Consider the following 24,977-nt stretch of genomic DNA (forward strand, 5'->3'; position numbering starts at 1 on the left):
ATTATTCATATAGTTAATACATATTATTACATGGTTTAGTTGAATACTCGATTCTGATTGGTCAATTCAGTGAGACGTGACATGTGACACGTTGTTAATCCAGAACAGACAGACCGCTGTCAAGGATTTATTGACCGTTGTTAAGGACGCTCACATCTGCACAAAGAAGTCCGGTCGATTGAACTGTATACAGTTTGGCCGAAAAGCAAACTGCATGCAGTTTGCTTTTCTAAACTGCATGCAGTTTGCTTTTCTAACTGACAAGACAAGAGGGACAAGAAAACAGCGGAGAAGTAATGGGCAGAAACCCTCCTTTTTACGCAGCGGTCCAGACCTAGACATCAAACGGCGACACATATTCAGTTGCCAGTTACTTTGGCATTAGGGCAGGGATATCTAGATACTTTCCAAGGTTTGACATAATGAATTGTGCTACTTTTAAAGCAAGCAACGATGTTTTCAAATCTGTAATCAAAAAGCTCCGCCTTCCTGCCGTTGCGTTGCTACGTTTTTTTTTCAAACGGTAACAACGGACTATTTTCCTTAGCGGATGCATGTCAATTTAAATCAATACATACAACTATTTTTTAAATCAATAAAATCATTTTCTAAATCCATAAAAGCATTTAAATTAATAGTGGGAGTCATATCATTACTTTGTTGAGAATGTGGCCATGTAATAAGCGGGATAATGTGCAGCGACTTGGTCATTATGGGGAAAAGAACACCTTCATGCAGATCTAGATCCCTCCGCTTCGCGTCGGGCTCCTGATCAGCCTGTCGGTGTTCTTTTCCCCATAATGACCAAGTCGCTGCACATTATCCCTTACATAATACAGCGCTATAATAAAACTATTATTTTCTGCCTTGCTCATGAGAGTAACAGCTGGCGAAATTACAGCCTCGCCTACTGATTTTAATTTAACCATATATCGAGCCCGATCATCGATTTCAAATGTGTGCTCTAAAATGGTATTTATAAATGACTATTATCATTATTATAAGCAAGACAATAAATGGCAAAAATATGTAGAAAATAAACGTATTTAGTTGGAGTTTAGTTCTGTGGGAACATCATTTTTAGGAGACAGGGTTGGCCAGTGTTCATCTATAGTCGCTAAATGTATTGCATTCACACACTCAAAATGGCATGTTTACTGCCAAGGAAACAGGAATTACAGGAATTAATCTAATGTCTTTGTTTTTCCACATTTGTTTTCAAAGTGATGGAGATGAGGATGAAATGGCTCTATAGTCACTAAATGTATTGCATTCACACACTCAAAATGGCATGTTTACTGCCAAGGAAATGGGAATTACAGGAATTAATCTAATGTCTTTGTTTTTCCACATTTGTTTTCAAAGTGATGTATATATATCCGCATATATATATATATATATATATATATGCATATATATACCTTTTTACCCCACAGGAAATGCACCTCCAATGCCTCTGTCCCAGGTCCCGTCTACCTGGTTACAGCCAGAGATGGGGTCGTTACTAAAAAAAAAAAGTAACATATTACTTTAAAAAAAAGTAATATATTACACTACTTCGTTACTCTCTACATAAAGTAACTCGTTACTTTACTCGCAGGGCCGGCCCGCCCCTCCCTACAGGCAGATCACGCAGACTGCTAAAGTTTCAAATGTGCTCTTTAGTTCAGTTTCCATTGTCGCATAAGACTGATCCAGATAGCTCTGACTATGGCTGTCCTCTGTCTCCTGCTATCTGTATTTTGCGCAGTATATCTCTGAACGATGCAATGGTGATTCCACTGTGAAAATGGGCAACATTACCTCTACTATGAAGGATGCTATAAGCCTGTCCATCTCTGCTTTGGTTACCGGTCCTCCAAATTCTAATTTGTGCTGCTTCGGAGTCGGCGGTGGCGCACTCACAACATCCTCACTCTGGGTTCGGGGGTCCTTAGCTATTGGCTTCACCTTAGCATGTGTTCTTTGCAGGTGTTTGTTGAGGTTTGACGTGGTGTTTACAGCAGTGGATAACAGCTTCTGGTCTGGACACAGTTTGCACCTCACCGTCACATTCCTGTCTATTCTTCGGACAAACTCAAAATAATGGGCATACCTCCACCCCTCGAAAGTTATCGCTGACTCAGCCATGTTTATGCAGCACTGCACGCGGAGATGTGGACGCGCGAGTCGCGCAGATTACGTACATATAAACCTGCGGCGGAAACCCCTCTTGTCTGTCAGTGTGATTATGACTGATTTTATAAAAGTAACGCGTGTCGGGGCAATGTTAGTAACTGTAGTGTGATTACTGAATTATAAAAGTAACGCGTTACACTACTCCGTTACCGACAAAAGTAATATTATTACAGTAACCCCCAGATGCCTCAAAACCCCCAGATGCCTCAAAACCCCCAGATGCCTCAAAACCCCCAGATGCCTCAATACCCTCCGATGCCTCAATACCCTCCGATGCCTCAATACCCTCCGATGCCTGAGGCAACGACCACACGGCCTACAAGTGCAAAGGCGACTCAAATTCCTAAAATTCCTGCACTGCCTCTGATGCCTCAATACGCTCTGATGCCTCATTACGCTCTGATGCCTAAATACCATCTGATGCGTCAATACCCTAAGATGCCGGAGACAACAACAGCAACGACCACACGGCCTACAACTGCAAAGGCGACTAAAATTCCTGCACTGCCTCAGATGCCTCAAAACCCTCAGAGGCCTCAATACGCTCAGATGCCGTTTCCACAATATATGCCGATGTATCCTCCCTTTAATCCTCTTTATCCTCCCAAATATCCAGCTACAAAGCCAAAAACTACTACAACTAAAGGCTACAAATCCTTTATCGCAGCTTCCCCCATTGATGCCTTACTATCATCTTTACCCTACGATCCCTCCCATCCCCAATATCCAACCACTCCAGCTACCACTGTGAAACCAGATCCGCCGCCCACTCCGGCACCCCATCCTCCTTTTCATCGCCATGTTCACTTGCCCATATCATTGCTGCCTCCTTTTCCTCCTCCACGCTACCTTACTTAAACAGTTCTAATAAAAGTTTTGAACAGAGACGTTTTCCAGTTTGTGCTTTTTTTTTAACCTTCAACTACCCAAGAGACTCTTTATTCCAGGCTCTTCAAGAAGTCTCATTTGGTTTGTGAATGAGTGAACAGTCCATATTGAGAAAATGACATTTAATTTAAACAGAAAAGTTGTGCTGACAAATGATTAACTTAAAGTGCACACTTTAAATTCCTACATTTATAAATTCAATTAATGTTTGGCATTTGAAGTGTTGTCATAGTGTGGCTTTGTGTCAACATGGTGGCATCATTGCTCAACCATTTCTTTGTAGGTTTTGAATTGGAACCTTTTGTGTTCACACTAGCTTTCCTTTTGTGAACAAGCTTTAAAAGGGTTGTATTTTTGAAAATGTATTTCAGTCAAAGGTAAAGTTCCATCATGTCCTTTCCTAAAATAATTAACATCTGCTGTGTGAGGGACGCTGGCTTCACTCATTACATACACCAACTCTGAAAAGGAGCATTTACAACTTTGGGCAGTTCTGCAAATCAAAACAATGAACCTTCAGCATTTGTCTCTTTTTGGTTTTGTAAACTGGAGTAAGCATTACCAAATATGTGGTCTAACGCTAGGTCATAAGTGTTCAAACTACACATGTAGATGTTATATTGTAAAAGTAGCCTTCATACAACTAAAAATGACTTGACAGGTGAGATCCTTAATTATTCAAGTGAAATGTCAACAATGATAGAAGCAAAACCTTTTATCCTACAGGGTGTCCTTAACACCTGTGTATTCTTTCTTTCAAATTATGGAACTAACCATAAAACGACATCTCTGGTCCAAGTCAGGCTGGGACACTGATGCATGTTCACCATCCAGTTACCGTCTGATTGACTTTCCTTGATGTGAAGATACATATTTTGTCTTCTAAATAAGGGAAAGCATTGTTATACTTCTAATTATTGTGGGTCAAAGTAGATTAACAAATCAAAATAGTCAGACTATTCCCTTGCATTCATTGGTTTATCGAAATCAAACCGTATGATACATTACACAAAATGATGAAGAACCAAGAATCGGGATATGTTTTTATTTGAACTCTGAAAGGACTTAATGGACTTTGCATTCTCAAGCTTGTGCAAAGTTGTTTGTATACTTTTGAATACAACTTGTATACCGCTTCGTGAATAAAGATTTGGGGGAAATAATTAATTTCTCGTTTTTTCCCCTTTCCTGTCAAGTCGGGGAAAATAACAATGGGGAATGTCTTATATTAAGAATACTTGAGGTGAGAACATCTTTTAAATATAATGGGTTAGCAATTGAGGATGTGTAGACATTCTTGGTATATTTCCATGTTTTCTTTCCATTGTCTTTGGATTTACTGCTGTTCTTGTTTATCCTCACAACCCTTTAATCTACATAGGAGCAATATAGTAAATACGTTTTTCTATTTTATAAGTGTCCTAATGACATCATATGAGTTGTATTTAGTCTACTGTTATGTAAACATGATAGTAATTGTTAAGAAGCTTATCGTAAAAACAATTTTATATTGAAAGATATGTTCCCTCTTAAGTAGGCTAAGTCAAAGAAAAACCCTGAAATGTGAGCAGAGTTGTTACTTCTATGAAATGTTTGGCCATCAACAATTATATTAGCCATGCCCAAATAAATACTGTATTGTTATGTCTCTATCATTCTTATGACTTCATTTAGCTTCAGCTGCTGCTGGTAGTCCCTAAAACCAAGAAAAAGAACAGGGGAGATCGAGCCTTGCCCCCCCATGTCAAATTGTCGCCCACCCTCCAAACTTTTAAGTCTCGTTCAAAGACCCACCTCTTTTCCCTCGCTTTCGAGTCAGTCTGAGCTATGTTTTATCGATTGTTATGCTTTTATTGTATGTCCATAGCCTTTATGTACCGTGTATTCATTCTTATGTGTGCCTTTTATCCTTTTATCTTTTCTTATGTGTGCCTTTTATCTATTATTGTAATATTATATTTTATTATGTTATGTTTGGTGTGAAGCACTTTGGTAAACCCTCTGTTTTTATTATGTGCTATACAAATAAAGTGGATTGGATTGGATTTGTAATAATAGCATGCCTTTGAAACCAACGGTGCTAGTGAACTGCAAGTGCCGGAACCTCACAGCGGCGGAGAAACTGTGGAGCGCTTACACCAATAGCGCCTCTTAAGCGCATAAAGGTGCGCCGCATTTGCTCTTCAATGCCATGCGATCTACCCACACTACCTTTGCGTTCGACGTATTGGGCACCCCTGATCTACATGATCAATATACAGGGCTTACTGTGTAGACATTATACAAGTCTTAACGAGGCCCACCTGTTGCAAGCTAATTGAACACAGGTGCAAGCATTAGCTGAGGCTGCACCTGCCTTGTTGATTGGCTGCCTGGTGGTAATATGTGCCAGTATTAAAAGCCCTGTCTCATGCTTCATTGCCAAGTGCTCTCCACCCGCAGTGAGTTTGATTTTACAGAATGGGAATCCTATGAGCACCTATCACAGCTGTATTGGTTGTCACAGCACCTGCTGATGCTCAAATAGTTGCGGCAAAGAAAGTTCTCATCTCTTCACATTACCAGCAGTCATGTGCAACAGGATGATACGCAAGAGAAAAGGCGCCTCCAATGCCTCTGTCCCAGTCCCGTCTACCTGTGGCTACAGCATGCAGAGGAACTCATATGCACTTGTCATGTTGGTTCCCTATGATGGCTGCAACATGGTTCAAGAGGTAATGTGAAACTGATTTAAAGAGTGAGGAAGTGAGTTTAAAAATACGATGGCTAGTGCTGTGAATTGTTAGTTATGAATGGTGTAACGAGAGCTAAAAAAATGAAATGTTTAATCTGCATCATATTGATCTCAAGCGAAAATGTGTTTTCAGCTTTTTAAATGCGAGTTGTTTTTCGCTTGCTTTCAAATGTACTGATTAAATATGTTTTCTGGATGGGGACCGACATTTAAATATGTTTCATCATGATGATCTATTTAGAAAATATAGCATGAGATTAATCGTTTGCCTTGTGCAGTCGGATTGTAACATTGACAGGTTTGTATGATTCCTTGCTGTTTCTAATTGTGTGTTTTTCTCCCAAAGGGTGGAAGTTATGTACTCCCGATGCGTTGGCAAGGAATTCCAGCCTCTCTCTGGTGTTCCAAACCTGCCTCACCTCCTGCCTCACCTCCTGCATCACCTCCTGCTTCCAAAACGACTTTCCTAAATTCCACTGTAGCTCACATGCCTCAAAACCCTCAGATGCCTCAAAACCCCCAGATGCCTCAAAACCCTCAGATGCCTCAAAACCCTCAGATGCCTCAAAACCCTCAGATGCCTCAAAACCCTCAGATGCCTCAAAACCCTCAGATGCCTCAAAACCCTCAGATGCCTCAAAACCCTCAGATGCCTCAAAACCCTCAGATGCCTCAAAACCCTAAGATGCCTGAGGCAACGACCACATGGCCTACAACTGCAAAGGCGACTCAAATTCCTAAAATTCCTGCACTGCCTCTGATGCCTCAATACGCTCTGATGCCTCAAAACCCCCAGATGCCTCAAAACCCCCAGATGCCTCAAAACCCCCAGATGCCTCAAAACCCCCAGATGCCTCAAAACCCCCAGATGCCTCAAAACCCTCTGATGCCTCAAAACCCCCAGATGCCTCAAAACCCCCAGATGCCTCAAAACCCCCAGATGCCTCAAAACCCCCAGATGCCTCAAAACCCCCAGATGCCTCAAAACCCCCAGATGCCTCAAACCCCCAGATGCCTCAAAACCCCCAGATGCCTCAAAACCCCCAGATGCCTCAAAACCCCCAGATGCCTGAAAACCCCCAGATGCCTGAAAACCCCCAGATGCCTGAAAACCCCCAGATGCCTGAAAACCCCCAGATGCCTGAAAACCCCCAGATGCCTGAAAACCCTCAGATGCCTGAAAACCCCCAGATGCCTGAAAACCCCCAGATGCCTGAAAACTCTCAGGTGCCTCAATACCATGAGATGCCTCAAAACCCCCAAAACCCTCTGATGCCTCAGAACCCTCTGATGCCTCAAAACCCTCTGATGCCTCAAAACCCTCAGGTGCCTGAAAACCCTCAAGTGCCTGAAAACCCTCAAGTGCCTCAATACCATGAGATGCCTCAATACCATGAGATGCCTCAATACCATGAGATGCCTCAAAACCTAGACCCTCCAGAAAAACGCGATTATGCGATTGCATAATTTACCGCAAAATGGCGCATATTTATTAAAGGTCGCATAATCCCCGCATTTTTCCACACAAAGTTGAGGGAAAAAAAAGTTAACGTGAAGTAGTGATGTCATCGGCTCGCGCAGGTAAACAACACCGTAGAGTGAATGTGTGGAACTCACACGAGAGAGAAAACAACAAGATCAGCGCCATATATATTATTATTATACGGCTCTGACCAAGATGAAAAAATCGAATCCATCTCATTTGCCTACAAACATTTCTGCTAAAGACCCGGCAAAGCAGTACCCCGATGTCTTGCACGAAAGTGGGGGGGAAACTATTCTGCACCCCGTGCAACTGTGTGTTGGAGCATAAGAGAAAATCGACGGTGACGACCCACTTTGATTCATTCAAACATTCTAAAATGCTTTCTGCTGCTGCGGACAAGAAAGTCAAACAACTCAGGTTCACCGAGGCATCAACCTCCAAAACCCTTTCGAGGGCTACAAGAAACGAGGTGAGTAGCTTACAAGATTGAAGCTGGTCAGATAACGAACGAGTAAATGAAAACAATGGTGTGTGTGTGTGTGTGTGTGTGTGTGTGTGTGTGTGTGTGTGTGTGTGTGTGTGGTGTGTGTGTGTGTTGTGTGTGTGTGTGTGTGTGTGTGTGTGTGTGTGTGTGTGTGTGTGTGTGTGTGTGTGTGTGTGTGTGTGTGTGTGTGTGTGTGTGTGTGTGTGTGTGTGTGTGTGTGTGTGTGTGTGTGTGTGTGGTGTGTGTGGTGTGTGTGTGTGTGTGTGTGTGTGTGTGTGTGTGTGTGTGTGTGTGTGTGTGTGTGTGTGTGTGGTGTGTGTGTGTGTGTGTGTGTGTGTGTGTGTGTGTGTGTGTGTGTGGTGTGTGTGTGTGTGTGTGTGTTGTGTGTGGTGTGTGTGTGTGTGTGTGTGTGTGTGTGTGTGTGTGTGTGTGGTGTGTTGGTGTGTGTGTGGTGTGTGTGTGTGTGTGTGTGTGTGTGTGTGTGTGTGTGTGTGTGTGTGTGTGTGTGTGTGTGTGTGTGTGTGTGTGTGTGTGTGTGTGTGTGTGTGTGTGTGTGGGTGTGTGTGTGTGTGTGTGTGTGTGGTGTGTGTGTGTGTGTGTGTGTGTGTGTGTGTGTGTGTGGTGTGTGTGTGTGTGTGGGTGTGTGTGTGTGTGTGTGTGGGTGTGTGTGTGTGTGTGTGTAGTGTGTGTGTGTGTGTGTGTGTGTGTGTGTGTACATACATAAAAACCCCGCATGTTTAATTGCATAATCAAGGATTTTAGCCCGTGTTTTTCTGGAGGGTCTAAAAACCTTCCGATGCCTCAAAACCCTAAGATGCCTGAGGCAACGACCACACGGCCTACAACTACAAAGGCGACTCAAATTCCTGCACTGCCTCTGATGCCTAAAAACCCTCTGATGCCTCTGAATCCTCAAAACCCCCAGATGCCTCAATACCCTCAGATGCCTCAATACCCTCAGATGCCTCAATACCCTCAGATGCCTCAATACCCTCAGATGCCTCAATACCCTCAGATGCCTCAATACCCTCAGATGCCTCAATACCCTCAGATGCCTCAATACCCTCAGATGCCTCAATACCCTCAGATGCCTCAAAACCCTCTGATGCCTCAAAACCCTCTGATGCCTCAAAACCCTCTGATGCCTCAAAACCCTCTGATGCCTCAAAACCCTCTGATGCCTCAAAACCCTCTGATGCCTCAAAACCCTCTGATGCCTCAAAACCCTCTGATGCCTCAAAACCCTCTGATGCCTCAAAACCCCCAGATGCCTCAAAACCCCCAAAACCCTCTGATGCCTCAACAACCTTCTGATGCCTCAAAACCCTCTGATGCCTCAAAACCCTCTGATGCCTCAATACGCTCAGATGCCTCAGTACCCTCTGATGCCTCAATACCCTCCGATGCCTGAGGGAACGACCACACAGCCTACAACTGCAAAGGTGACTCAAATTCCTAAAATTCCTGCACTGCCTCTGATGCCTCAATACGCTCTGATGCCTCATTACGCTCTGATGCCTCAATACCGTCTGATGCCTCAATACCCCCAGATGCCTCAATACCCCCAGATGCCTCAAAACCCCCAGATGCCTCAAAACCCCCAGATGCCTCAAAACCCCCAGATGCCTCAAAACCCCCGGATGCCTCAAAACCCTCTGATGCCTCAATACGCTCAGATGCCTCAGTACCCTCTGATGCCTCAATACCCTCCGATGCCTGAGGGAACGACCACACAGCCTACAACTGCAAAGGCGACTCAAATTCCTAAAATTCCTGCACTGCCTCTGATGCCTCAATACACTCTGATGCCTCAATACGCTCTGATGCCTCAATACGCTCTGATGCCTCAATACCATCGGATGCCTCAAAACCCCCGGATGCCTCAAAACCCCCGGATGCCTCAAAACCCCCGGATGCCTCAAAACCCCCGGATGCCTCAAAACCCCCGGATGCCTCAAAACCCCCGGATGCCTCAAAACCCCCGGATGCCTCAAAACCCCCGGATGCCTCAAAACCCCCGGATGCCTCAAAACCCCCGGATGCCTCAAACCCCCGGATGCCTCAAAACCCCCGGATGCCTCAAAACCCCCGGATGCCTCAAAACCCCCGGATGCCTCAAAAACCCCCCGGATGCCTCCAAACCCCCGGATGCCTCAAACCCCCGGATGCCTCAAACCCCCAGATGCCTCAAAACCCCCAGATGCCTCAAACCCCCGGATGCCTCAAAACCCCCGGATGCCTCAAAACCCCCGGATGCCTCAAAACCCCCGGATGCCTCAAAACCCTCGGATGCCTCAAAACCCTCGGATGCCTCAATACCCTCGGATGCCTCAATACCCTCGGATGCCTCAATACCCTCGGATGCCTCAATACCCTCGGATGCCTCAATACCATGAGATGCCTCAATACCTTCCGATGCCTCAATACCCTCCGATGCCTCAAAACCCTCCGATGCCTCAAAACCCTAAGATGCCTGAGGCAACGACCACACGGCCTACAACTGCAAAGGCGACTCAAATTCCTGCACTGCCCCATATGCGTCAAAACCCCCATATGCCTCAAAACCCCCATATGCCTCAAAACCCCCATATGCCTCAAAACCCCCGGATGCCTCAATACGCTCAGATGCCTCAATACGCTCAGATGCCTCAGTACCCTCCGATGCCTCAATACCCTCCGATGCCTGAGGCAACGACCACACGGCCTACAACTGCAAAGGCGACTCAAATTCCTAAAATTCCTGCACTGCCTCTGATGCCTCAATACGCTCTGATGCCTCATTACGCTCTGATGCCTCAATACCATCTGATGCGTCAATACCCTGAGACAACAACAGCAACGACCACACGGCCTACAACTGCAAAGGCGACTAAAATTCCTGCACTGCCTCAGATGCCTCAATACGCTCAGATGCCGTTTCCACAATATATGCCGATGTATCCTCCCTTTAATCCTCTTTATCCAGCTACAAAGCCAAAAACTACTACAACTAAAGGCTAAAAAAAAACCTTATCGCAGCTTCCCCCATCTATGCCTTACTATCATCTTTACCCTACGATCCCTCCCATCCCCAATATCCAACCACTCCAGCTACCACTGTGAAACCAGATCCCCCTCCCACTCCGGCACCCCATCCTCCTTTTCATCCCCATGTTCACTTGCCCATATCATTGCTGCCTCCTTTTCCTCCTCCACGCTACCTTACTTAAACAGTTCTAATAAAAGTTTTGAACAGAGACGTTTTCCAGTTTGTGCTTTTTTTTTTAACCTTCAACTACCCAAGAGACTCTTTATTCCAGGCTCTTCAAGAAGTCTCATTTGATTTGTGAATGAGTGAACAGTCCATATTGAGAAAATGACATTTAATTTAAACAGAAAAGTTGTGCTGACAAATGATTAACTTAAAGTGCACACTTTAAATTCCTACATTTATAAATTCAATTAATGTTTGGCATTTGAAGTGTTGTCATAGTGTGGCTTTGTGTCCACATGGTGGCATCATTGCTCAACCATTTCTTAGTAGGTTTTGAATTGGAACCTTTTGTGTTCACACTAGCTTTCCTTTTGTGAACAAGCTATAAAAGGGTTGTATTTTTGAAAATGTATTTCAGTCAAAGGTAAAGTTCCATCATGTCCTTTCCTAAAATAATTAACATCTGCTGTGTGAGGGGCGCTGGCTTCACTCATTACAGATGGGGCATCTTATTTTGGACGCCAGCATACAGCTTCCTGCCTACTACCAGCCAGTTACCTGCCTAAGACCTGCCAAAGACCAGTATGTGGGAATGTTAAGCCCTCCCACTATTTTCCAATTTCAGGGTTTAACCAGGAGATGGCGCTATATATTAAATAACTATGGCCAAACTAAGACTTAGTTTTTCACAAGAGAAAATGCAGATATTATATAAAAAACTAAAGTTAAAATCTTGTTTTTAATGCCCAAAGAGCAATAAATCACCGCCCCCCCTCTGAGTGAATACCTGTTAACTTAACATCTTGTCACAAGCTTTTTGGAAGAAAAGACTGACCCAAGAGACCTGTAGTTGACTAATTACAGGCCTCAATAAAGTTTATACATTGATTTAGTTGACTGTCCAGTTTAGCTTTCCTGTGGCATTATGTATTTGTGATTCACTGAATATTTTGTACAACCCAACAGGAAAAGCTAAACAAACATTATAAGGAAAACAATTTGTGTCCCTCTGTTTGCATCTCTGTCTGTCTTAGTCTACTGTATATGTCAGTCTTTCTGTCTCTTTCTCCTTCTCTCTCTCTCTCACCATCTAATAACTCTAAAATCAAATTGCATTACTCTCCACTTTACTGGTCATTTGGTACCTTCAGGACTGCCTCTTCCGCTGGCCAAAGGAGAACATGACTAATGACCCATGATGAATTAATTGAATCATTCCTCTCTGGCCAAATCATTCTGACAATGTGACCACTAAATTCCATAATTGCTCAGAATGGCACCCCTAATTATGTTTGAGTGTTACTGGTGCTTCTAGGTGGACTGGGTGAGGGCAGTGGGTGCATTTCTGAACTCTTATTTAAACATCACCAGAGATATTGTTTGATGGAATCTTCCTTTATTTTATGTATCACCATATATGTGTATGTATGCCTAATTAATGTCTGGGACATGGATAACTAATGCCACACGAACAACACAATATATTTGGCTGTCCTTCATAGATTAAAACCAATTACATGATGAAGGGTTGGACATCTAATCCTGTTGGATATGTTCTATCCAGATATATACCCCAAAACAGCATTCATTTATCAAAACATACATTGTTTCCTTGGTATGTTGAAGGTAAGTGCACGCTGACATGAATGAGACTAATGTGATACATTTGGTGTCCCTTTGTCCAAGAAAAGCAACAAAGCAACCGACTAACATCAGAGCAGAGATAAAATAGAGCCTGAAAACACCCAGGTAATCATCAAGGAACCTATTTAAAAAAAAAAAAAAAAATCTTAGAATAATGCTGACTGTTTTGAATGGCAAATGTTGTCAGCCATCATGACTGCATCTCCTCTGAGAGATAGACATTGGGTCGCAGGAACAGCACCTAAGGCTATGATTGACACATTTTAAATAAATAATGAAGCAGGAGGCAAGATTGACTGCTGTTATACTGACAACCTTAATCCCAACTGAACAGTATTTAACATCAGTTAAGTTTTCAGCTTATGGTTGTTACCCAGTAGTGGCTGGTGGCGAGTTATACTGTATGCATAATGAACACAAAGTGAATCTCTTGAGTTGTTGTTGTTGTTGCTATATTCATGCAATCCATGCTTCAGAGTTATCGGCCAGATCAAAAAAGTGCTTTATGAATGGCCACATGGTGTTGCTATACATACATACATGTCTTTAAATATGCATGTCAGATCATCACCCTTAGCTATTTCAATTACCTCTCAAACACGTTGACCGGTGAAAAACTCTGCCCGGTTCACCGACCCCCCTCTGAGTGAATACCTGTTAACTTCACAACTTGTCACAAGCTTTTTGGAAGAAAAGACTGACCCAAGATATCTTGGTTTGATTTGGAGAAGGCTTTTAAAGCCTATTGTATACTAACTCTTCCCGTCAAGAATATGAATAGAACTTAGATAGATCACTTTACATTTCTGCGAATGAATAGCTTAGCTACTTGGCACTAAGAGTACAGATATGTCTACCCTTTCTTTTCAGAGTGTAATATCTGCATTTTCTCTTTTGGTTTGAATAGGAGAAGGGCAATGGTTATCGATGGTGCTTTTAAAGCCTATTGTATACGAACTGTGTGATTTATATTGCTTTTCAAATGCATATAAGCCCCCCATTTACACTGCACTTCCCGTCAAGAATATGAATAGCACTTAGATCACTTTACAGATCAGGTTGGACCAGCCCTGTCGCTACTCTCTGCAGGTCCGCTCCATTTCCTACTGCAGATAAAAAAAAGCTAAAAATATGTATTTCTTAATAAACTAAATAGGCCACCATTGGTAGCAGTTCTCATTATATACTTCTCAGTAACTGCTCCCCTTAAATGAAATGTATTCTGTAGATAAATGTAAACGTTCACCATCCCCCACCCGCCTACTGTATGTTGCTTTTTGACATGTAAATGGGTAACTACCCCCATCTGAGTGAATACCTGTTGTACCTGTCCGGGGCTAAGCCCATAGGACGATGCTCTGATGTCATCACCCTCGCACATTTGTCATATGTTTACAAAAAACGATGTTAACACTTTCTCGTTCTTAATATATGCTATATTTAGGGTCGATATGTGTTGAATTTACTTTAAAATAGCAGATCACTGTGATTCGGCTTAGTGAACGTGTGTCTCTTCTCTGCGGCTCCTCCGTGCAGAGAGGCCCCCCCCCCGTTTACAATTCACGAGCGTCTAACTCTCTCCCCCCTCCCCCGTCGCACCTTCTAACAGAAGGTGATTTATTGCTCTTGGGGAAAAATATTCTGAAAGCCAAGACTTTGTTTATTTGAAATCAGATGAAAACAAACTGTAACGGACCCATATTATTCATATTCTGCGTCATAAAGACTTTATTTAAAATAAACATTTATAACTAGTTTAGGTTGTTTGAGAGGTAATTGAAATAGCTAAGGGTGATGATCTGACTTGAAGTGTGTGTTTTCCTCCTCTTGGGTCAGTCTTTTCTTCCAAAAAGCTTGTGACAAGATGTTAAGTTAACAGTATGATCCTATCTGAAAAAATATTAATACTCCTAAAATAAATGGTAGACATATCAAATTGTTTCCTCTTTGTATTTGTTTTATTATATTCTCATCTGTGATGGATAAAGAAAGTAATCCAAAAGTAATCTAAAAGTAATCTGATTACGTTACTTTTTTTAAACACGTAACTGTAACTGTATTCGGATGCTTTCAGAGCCATGTATTCAGTAATCAGTAACTGATTACATTTACAAAGTAACCCTCCCAACCCTGTTCATAAAGTGTTTCTAGGATTTCTAAACAAACTATTACAGCTGTCACTACCCGATCCGTTCGCCTGCCCGATCGGTACTGCGCATGTGCGAGATGGTCCGCCATATTGCACAACTCCGTACGGCAACCCAACTAGGACATTTGACACAGTGGCTTTTGGCAAAGCACACAAAGAAAACAAAAAAAACCGAGAGAGATGAGTTATTGTTATTACAACGTGACTTCACCCATTATTTAACAACTATTTTAATTGGGTTCTTTTATTTGGGGTTAAGTACATTGTCAGAATAAGTGAGAAATGGATTTAACTTCTGTTAGACAGCTATCATACTGAATACATATGTATGCAAACATGTATGGCATTAATATCCTAATAAGACTCACCTAATTAACTAACAACTAATAATTAACTCACCTAACTCACCTAATAAGATCATAAGACTCGCGCATGCGCAATGCATATTCGCATATTGGCCAGCCGTCAAGACGGTCTAGACGTCAAGTGTCCTAGTTGGGTTGCCGTACGGAGTTGTGCAATATGGCGGACCATCTCGCACTTGCGCATAACATGCGCACATGCATAACATCTCGCACATGCGCATAACAACATGGTGATGTTTTGTAAATGATTACATGTCTTATTTAGCACAGACTATGATCCAGACTATGATCCTATCCGTGACATATGGATCTTAACAAAGATCCGCTATACATTAGCACCAGACATACTGTACATTGTGATGATTGACATTATTCACCCACGGATCTATGGGTTGGGGTATTGATCCGCACGGACATTTTAGTGAACCAGACCAGCTGTTTCCGCCGGGTCTTCGCTTCCCGGGCATGAAGTTGTTTACAAGTGTGTTCAGATGCTAAATAAAAGTTTAGCTTGTACTTTTGATACCCCGCCTCCGACTCCCGTCTCTCGGCACCACAACATCCAGTTTACTGTATTTCACATGAGCGATGTCGAACATTGAAAAGTCCTTATAAAATCTCTGTTATTAGATCAGTACTTTTCTTATATGACTATTATTGACTTGAACACTGAGAATGTATTTATTAACTTCAGACATTTGAAATATTTGAAATCAGATGAAAACAAACTGTAACGAACCCTGCCGTGTTATCTATGATTACTATGCCTTACTGTACATTCATAATTTCAAAACATTCAAAAGCATTAAATAAAAAGTCATGAAAGAGATAAGGAGGAGAAAAGGTTTAAGGAAGTAAGCAAGGAATACAGAATGTTTCGTTACGTTACTTTGTTGAGAATGTGGCCATGTAATAAACGGAATAATTTGCAGCGACTTGGTCATTGTGGGGAAAAATAACACCCATCCTGATCGTTTCAATGAAGTTGAATACAGAATATTCATATTTGTCAGTGATTTCATGTCAATTCGGCGAACATAAACATCAATGATGATGATTAAATTAGGATTACAAATCGGGAGAGCCGGCTCGTTCGTTTTTTTCGACTAAACAACATTATTTTGTTAAATAACAACATGGTGATGTTTTGTAAATGATTACATGTCTTATTTAGCACAGACTATGATCCTATCCGTGACATATGGATCTTAACAAAGATCCGCTATACATTAGTAGCAGACATACTGTACATCCAGTTTGTCGAAGACTCCACACATGACTCCAGTGTGGAACCCCACTGCACCCCCTGGTGGATCAATGATCCATTGCAGCTGGCTTCACAATAATTAAATTTATTTATCACGGGGGCGGTATCAAGTCAGACTGGGGGCCGGCCGGCCATCACGGAACGTGCACGAACCAATCACGACCCTCGCGTTTTAAACTGTCCAAAATAAGACGCTCCATCTGTACATACACCAACTCTGAAAAGGAGCATTTACAACTTTGGGCAGTTCTGCAAATCAAAACAATGAACCTTCAGCATTTGTCTCTTTTTGGTTTTGTAAACTGGAGTAAGCATTACTAAATATGTGGTCTAACACTAGGTCATAAGTGTTCAAACTACACATGTAGATGTCATATTGTAAAAGTAGCCTTCATACAACTAAAAATGACTTAACAGGTGAGATCCTTAATTATTCAAGTGAAATGTCAACAATGATAGAAGCAAAACCTTTTATCCTACAGAGTGTCCTTAACACCTGTGTATTGTTTCTTTCAAATTATGGAACTAACCATAAAACGACATCTCTGGTCCAAGTCAGGCTGGGACACTGATGCATGTTCACCATCCCGTTACCGTCTGATTGACTTTCCTTGATGTGAAGATACATATTTTGTCTTCTAAATAAGGGAAAGCATTGTTATACATCTAATTATTGTGGGTCAAAGTAGATTAACAAATCAAAATAGTCAGACTCTTCCCTTGCATTCATTGGTTTATCTAAATCAAACCGTATGATACATTACACAAAATGATGAAGAACCAAGAATCGGGATATGTTTTTATTTGAACTCTGAAAGGACTTAATGGACTTTGCATTCTCAAGCTTGTGCAAAGTTGTTTGTATACTTTTGAATACAACTTGTATAGCGCTTCGTGAATAAAGATTCTTGGGAAATAATTAATTTCTCGTTTTTTCCCCTTTCCTGTCAAGTCGGGGAAAATAACAATGGGGAATGTCTTATATTAAGAATACTCGAGGTGAGAACATCTTTTAAATATAATAGGTTAGCAATTGAGGATGTGTAGACATTCTTGGTATATTTCCACGTTTTCTTTCCATTGTCTTTGGATGTACTGCTGTTCTTGTTTATCCTCACAACCCTTTAACATTTAAAGTATTGGAGCAATATAGTAAATACGTTTTTCTATTTTATAAGTGTCCTAATTACATCATATGAGTTGTATCTAGTCTACTGTTATGTAAACATGATAGTAATTGTTAAGAAGCTTATCGTAAAAACAATTTTATATTGAGGGATATTTTCCCTCTTAAGTCAAAGAAAAACCCTGAAATGTGAGCAGAGTTGTGTTACTTCTATGAAATATTTGGCCATCAACAATTATAGTAGCCATGCCCAAATAAATACTGTATTGTTATGTCTCTATCATTCTTGTGACTTCATTTAGCTTCAGCTGCTGCTGGTAGTCCCTAAAACCAAGAAAAAGAACAGGGGAGATCGAGCCTTCTCAGCGGTAGCCCTCAGGCTCTGGAACGACCTGCCCCCGCATGTCAAATTGTCGCCCACCCTCCAAACTTTTAAGTCTCGTCCAAAGACCCACCTCTTTTCCCTCGCTTTCGAGTCAGTCTGAGCTATGTTTTATGGATTGTTATGCTTTTATTGTATGTCCATAGCCTTTATGTACCGTGTATTAATTCTTATGTGTGCCTTTTATCCTTTTATATTTTCTTATGTGTGCCTTTTATCTATTATTGTAATATTATATTTTATTATGTTATGTTTGGTGTGAAGCACTTTGGTAAACCCTCTGTTTTTATTATGTGCTATACAAATAAAGTGGATTGGATTGGATTTGTAATAATAGCATGCCTTTGAAACCAACGGTGCTAGTGAACTGCGAGCGCCGGAACCTCACAGCGGCGGAGAAACTGTGGAGCGCTTACACCAATAGCGCCTCTTAAGCGCATAAAGGTGCGCCGCATTTGCTCTTCAATGCCATGCGATCTACCCACACTACCTTTGCGATCGACGTATTGGGCACCCCTGATCTACATGATCAATATACAGGGCTTACTGTGTAGACATTATACAAGTCTTAACGAGGCCCACCTGTTGCAAGCTAATTGAACACAGGTGCAAGCATTAGCTGAGGCTGCACCTGCCTTGTTGATTGGCTGCCTGGTGGTAATATGTGCCAGTATTAAAATCCCTGTCTCATGCTTCATTGCCAAGTGCTCTCCACCCGCAGTGAGTTTGATTTTAAAGAATGGGAATCCTATGAGCACCTACAGTATCACAGCTGTATTGGTTGTCACAGCACCTGCTGATGCTCAAATAGTTGCGGCAAAGAAAGTTATCTCATCTCTTCACATTACCAGCAGTCATGTGCAACAGGATGACACGCAAGAGAAAAGGCGCCGGTGTTTACCTGGCTGCAGCTGTTATTCTGACGTGTTATTTTGCGCAAACTATAGATTGTTATCGTCTGAAGAAAAGAGAAAGACGAGAAGGGAGAAAAGATGCCGAAACAACAAATGGCTTCCAAGAGGGGACAATTGTTTTCGGGAGAGCTTTTGAAAAAGGGTCAGGACTTGATTCTCAAGTCACAGACGGGACCAAGAAGTCATCCTCAAACGCTTATGTGGAGGATGAAGGTGATTATCAAGCAGACTCTGCAGGTAAAAATATTTTTGATTACGTATTGAAGGGTTTGTTATTTTGCTTGAATTGTTTTGCTTCTCTTTAAAGTACAAACTATTGAAAGAAAAAAAATATATATATTATATTTGCCTTCAGGCTGGATGAGCCCAACACAAGTCGCCAGTCCCAAAGACTCGTCATGGATGAGCATGTCGCCCTCACTGCAGTGTGGTTCGGGCCAGTTGAAGTTCAGAGTGGTGGGATCAGGAATTTCACAATTTGCGGTAGAACAAGGTAAATTAATAGCCATAATATCCCAAATGTAGACTTGATTAATCTCTACCAATGATATAAACACTGAACCTTTTTACCCCCACAGGAAATGCACCTCCAATGCCTCTGTCCCAGGTCCCGTCTACCTGTGGCTACAGCATGCAGAGGAACTCATATGCACTTGTCATGTTGGTTCCCTATGATGGCTGCAACATGGTTCAAGAGGTAATGTGAAACTGATTTAAAGAGTGAGGAAGTGAGTTTAAAAATATGATGGCTAGTGCTGTGAATTGTTATAGTTATGAATGGTGTAACGAGAGCTAAAAAAATGAAATTTTTAATCTGCGTCATATTGATCTCAAGCGAAAATGTGTTTTCAGCTTTTCAAATGCGAGTTGTTTTTCGCTTGCTTTCAAATGTACTGATTAAATATGTTTTTTGGATGGGGACCGACATTTAAATATGTTTCATCATGATGATCTATTTAGAAAATATAGCATGAGATTAATCGTTTGCCTTGTGCAGTCAGATTGTAACATTGACAGGTTTGTGTGATTCCTTGCTGTTTCTAATTGTGTGTTTTTCTCCCAAAGGGTGGAAGTTATGTACTCCCGATGCGTTGGCAAGGAATTCCAGTCTCTCTCTGGTGTTCCAAACCTGCCTCACCTCCTGCCTCACCTCCTGCCTCACCTCCTGCCTCACCTCCTGCCTCATCTCCTGCCTCACCTCCTGCTTCCAAAACGACTTCCCTAAATTCCACTGTAGCTCAGATGCCTCAAAACCCTCAGATGCCTCAAAACCCTCAGATGCCTCAAAACCCTCAGATGCCTCAAAACCCCCAGATGCCTCAAAACCCCCAGATGCCTCAAAACCCCCAGATGCCTCAAAACCCCCAGATGCCTCAAAACCCCCAGATGCCTCAAAACCCCCAGATGCCTCAAAACCCCCAGATGCCTCAAAACCCCCAGATGCCTCAAACCCCCAGATGCCTCAAAACCCCCAGATGCCTCAAACCCCCAGATGCCTCAAAACCCCCAGATGCCTCAAAACCCCCAGATGCCTCAAACCCCCAGATGCCTCAAAACCCTGAGATGCCTCAAAACCCTGAGATGCCTCAAAACCCTGAGATGCCTCAAAACCCTCAGATGCCTCAAAACCCTCAGATGCCTCAAAACCCTCAGAACCCTCTGATGCCTCAAAACCCTCTGATGCCTCAAAACCCTCTGATGCCTCAAAACCCCCAGATGCCTCAAAACCCCCAGATGCCTCAAAACCCCCAGATGCCTCAAAACCCCCAGATGCCTCAAAACCCCCAGATGCCTCAAAACCCCCAGATGCCTCAAAACCCCCAGATGCCTCAAAACCCTCAGATGCCTCAAAACCCTAAGATGCCTGAGGCAACGACCACACAGCCTACAACTGCAAAGGCGACTCAAATTCCTAAAATTCCTGCACTGCCTCTGATGCCTCAATACGCTCTGATGCCTCAAAACCCTCAAATGCCTCAAAACCCCCAGATGCCTCAAAACCCCCAGATGCCTCAAAACCCCCAGATGCCTCAAAACCCCCAGATGCCTCAAAACCCCCAGATGCCTCAAAACCCCCAGATGCCTCAAAACCCCCAGATGCCTCAAAACCCCCAGATGCCTCAAAACCCCCAGATGCCTCAAAACCCCCAGATGCCTCAAAACCCCCAGATGCCTCAAAACCCCCAGATGCCTCAAAACCCCCAGATGCCTCAAAACCCCCAGATGCCTCAAAACCCTCAGATGCCTCAAAACCCTCAGAACCCTCTGATGCCTCAAAACCCCCAGATGCCTCAAAACCCTCAGATGCCTCAAAACCCTCAGATGCCTCAAACCCTCAGATGCCTCAAAACCCTCAGATGCCTCAAAACCCTCAGAACCCTCTGATGCCTCAATACGCTCAGATGCCTCAATACGCTCAAATGCCTCAAAACCCCCAGATGCCTCAAAACCCCCAGATGCCTCAAAACCCCCAGATGCCTCAAAACCCTCAGATGCCTCAAAACCCTCAGATGCCTCAAAACCCCCAGATGCCTCAAACCCCTCTGATGCCTCAAAACCCCTCTGATGCCTCAAACCCCTCTGATGCCTCAAACCCCTCTGATGCCTCAAACCCCTCTGATGCCTCAAACCCCTCTGATGCCTCAAACCCCTCTGATGCCTCAAACCCCTCTGATGCCTCAAACCCCTCTGATGCCTCAAACCCCTCTGATGCCTCAAACCCCTCTGATGCCTCAAACCCCTCTGATGCCTCAAACCCCTCTGATGCCTCAAACCCCTCAGATGCCTGAAAACCCTCAGATGCCTCAATACCATGAGATGCCTCAATACCTTCCGATGCCTCAATACCCTCCGATGCCTCAAAACCCTAAGATGCCTGAGGCAACGACCACACGGCCCCCAACTGCAAAGGCGACTCAAATTCCTAAAATTCCTGCACTGCCTCTGATGCCTCAATACGCTCTGATGCCTCAATACGCTCTGATGCCTCAAAACCCCCCAGATGCCTCAAAACCCCCAGATGCCTCAAAACCCCCAGATGCCTCAAAACCCCCAGATGCCTCAAAACCCCCAGATGCCTCAAAACCCCCAGATGCCTCAAAACCCCCAGATGCCTCAAAACCCCCAGATGCCTCAAATCCCCCAGATGCGTCAAAACCCCCCCAAACCCTCTGATGCCTCAAAACCCCCCAAACCCTCTGATGCCTCAAAACCCCCAAAACCCTCTGATGCCTCAAAACCCTCTGATGCCTCAAAACCCTCTGATGCGTCAATACCCTCAGATGCCTCAATACCCTCAGATGCCTCAATACGCTCAGATGCCTCAATACGCTCAGATGCCTCAATACGCTCAGATGCCTCAGTACCCTCTGATGCGTCAATACCCTCTGATGCGTCAAAACCCTCTGATGCGTCAATACGCTCAGATGCCTCAATACGCTCAGATGCCTCAATACGCTCAGATGCCTCAATACGCTCAGATGCCTCAATACGCTCAGATGCCTCAATACCATCTGATGCGTCAATACCCTAAGATGCTGGAGACAACAACAGCAACGACCACACGGCCTACAACTGCAAAGGCGACTAAAATTCCTGTCCTGCCTCAGATGCCTCAATACGCTCAGATGCCGTTTCCACAATATATGCCGATGTATCCTCCCTTTAATCCTCTTTATCCAGCTACGAAGCCAAAAACTACTACAACTAAAGGCTAAAAAAAACCTTATCGCAGCTTCCCCCATCTATGCCTTACTATCATCTTTACCCTACGATCCCTCCCATCCCCAATATCCAACCACTCCAGCTAACACTGTGAAACCAGATCCCCCTCTTACTCCGGCACCCCATCCTCCTTTTCATCCCCATGTTCACTTGCCCATATCATTGCTGCCTCCTTTTCCTCCTCCACGCTACCTTACTTAAACAGTTCTAATAAAAGTTTTGAACAGAGACGTTTTCCAGTTTGTGCTTTTTTTTAAACCTTCAACTACCCAAGAGACTCTTTATTCCAGGCTCTTCAAGAAGTCTCATTTGATTTGTGAATGAGTGAACAGTCCATATTGAGAAAATGACATTTAATTTAAACAGAAAAGTTGTGCTAACAAATGATTAACTTAAAGTGCACACTTTAAATTCCTACATTTATAAATTCAATTAATGTTTGGCATTTGAAGTGTTGTCATAGTGTGGCTTTGTGTCCACATGGTGGCATCATTGCTCAACCATTTCTTAGTAGGTTTTGAATTGGAACCTTTTGTGTTCACACTAGCTTTCCTTTTGTGAACAAGCTATAAAAGGGTTGTATTTTTGAAAATGTATTTCAGTCAAAGGTAAAGTTCCATCATATCCTTTCCTAAAATAATTAACATCTGCTGTGTGAGGGACGCTGGCTTCACTCATTACATACACCAACTCTGAAAAGGAGCATTTACAACTTTGGGCAGTTATGCAAATCAAAACAATGAACCTTCAGCATTTTTCTCTTTTTGGTTTTGTAAACTGGAGTAAGCATTACCAAATATGTGGTCTAACACTAGGTCATAAGTGTTCAAACTACACATGTAGATGTTATATTGTAAAAGTAGCCTTCATACAACTAAAAATGACTTGACAGGTGAGATCCTTAATTATTCAAGTGAAATGTCAACAATGATAGAAGCAAAACCTTTTATCCTACAGAGTGTCCTTAACACCTGTGTATTGTTTCTTTCAAATTATGGAACTAACCATAAAACGACATCTCTGGTCCAAGTCAGGCTGGGACACTGATGCATGTTCACCATCCCGTTACCGTCTGATTGACTTTCCTTGATGTGAAGATACATATTTTGTCTTCTAAATAAGAGAAAGCATTGTTATACATCTAATTATTGTGGGTCAAAGTAGATTAACAAATCAAAATAGCCAGACTCTTCCCTTGCATTCATTGGTTTGTTATCGAAATCAAACCGTATGATACATTACACAAAATGATGAATAATCGGGATATGTTTTTATTTGAACTCTGAAAGGACTTAATGGACTTTGCATTCTCAAGCTTGTGCAAAGTTGTTTGTATACTTTTGAATACAACTTGTATAGCGCTTCGTGAATAAAGATTCTGGGGAAATAATGAATTGCTCGTTTTTTCCCCTTTCCTGTCAAGTCGGGGAAAATAACAATGGGGAATGTCTTATATTAAGAATACTCGAGGTGAGAACATCTTTTAAATATAATAGGTTAGCAATTGAGGATGTGTAGACATTCTTGGTATATTTCCACGTTTTTTTTTCCATTGTCTTTGGATGTACTGCTGTTCTTGTTTATCCTCACAACCCTTTAACATTTAAAGTATTGGAGCAATATAGTAAATACGTTTTTCTATTTTATAAGTGTCCTAATTACATCATATGAGTTGTATCTAGTCTACTGTTATGTAAACATGATAGTAATTGTTAAGAAGCTTATCGTAAAAACAATTTTATATTGAGGGATATTTTCCCTCTTAAGTCAAAGAAAAACCCTGAAATGTGAGCAGAGTTGTGTTACTTCTATGAAATATTTGGCCATCAACAATTATAGTAGCCATGCCCAAATAAATACTGTATTGTTATGTCTCTATCATTCTTGTGACTTCATTTAGCTTCAGCTGCTGCTGGTAGTCCCTAAAACCAAGAAAAAGAACAGGGGAGATCGAGCCTTCTCAGCGGTAGCCCTCAGGCTCTGGAACGACCTGCCCCCGCATGTCAAATTGTCGCCCACCCTCCAAACTTTTAAGTCTCGTCCAAAGACCCACCTCTTTTCCCTCGCTTTCGAGTCAGTCTGAGCTATGTTTTATGGATTGTTATGCTTTTATTGTATGTCCATAGCCTTTATGTACCGTGTATTAATTCTTATGTGTGCCTTTTATCCTTTTATATTTTCTTATGTGTGCCTTTTATCTATTATTGTAATATTATATTTTATTATGTTATGTTTGGTGTGAAGCACTTTGGTAAACCCTCTGTTTTTATTATGTGCTATACAAATAAAGTGGATTGGATTGGATTTGTAATAATAGCATGCCTTTGAAACCAACGGTGCTAGTGAACTGCGAGCGCCGGAACCTCACAGCGGCGGAGAAACTGTGGAGCGCTTACACCAATAGCGCCTCTTAAGCGCATAAAGGTGCGCCGCATTTGCTCTTC

At 42.6% G+C, this 24,977-nt stretch overlaps 1 protein-coding gene across 1 annotated transcript; it reads left to right on the forward strand.

The window, feature by feature from the left end:
• Positions 1-18,582: 18,582 nt before the first annotated feature.
• LOC117488565 lies at positions 18,583-24,616 on the forward strand. Its single transcript, XM_034137558.1, has 5 exons — positions 18,583-19,047; positions 19,166-19,303; positions 19,389-19,507; positions 19,876-20,043; positions 24,434-24,616. The coding sequence occupies exons 1-5, from the start codon at positions 18,753-18,755 to the stop codon at positions 24,614-24,616; spliced, it is 903 nt and encodes a 300-aa protein (XP_033993449.1). The 5' UTR covers positions 18,583-18,752.
• The last annotated feature ends 361 nt before the right edge of the window (positions 24,617-24,977 follow it).

This window comes from Trematomus bernacchii, unplaced genomic scaffold (assembly GCF_902827165.1).
Source record: "Trematomus bernacchii unplaced genomic scaffold, fTreBer1.1, whole genome shotgun sequence".
NCBI lineage: Eukaryota > Metazoa > Chordata > Actinopteri > Perciformes > Nototheniidae > Trematomus > Trematomus bernacchii.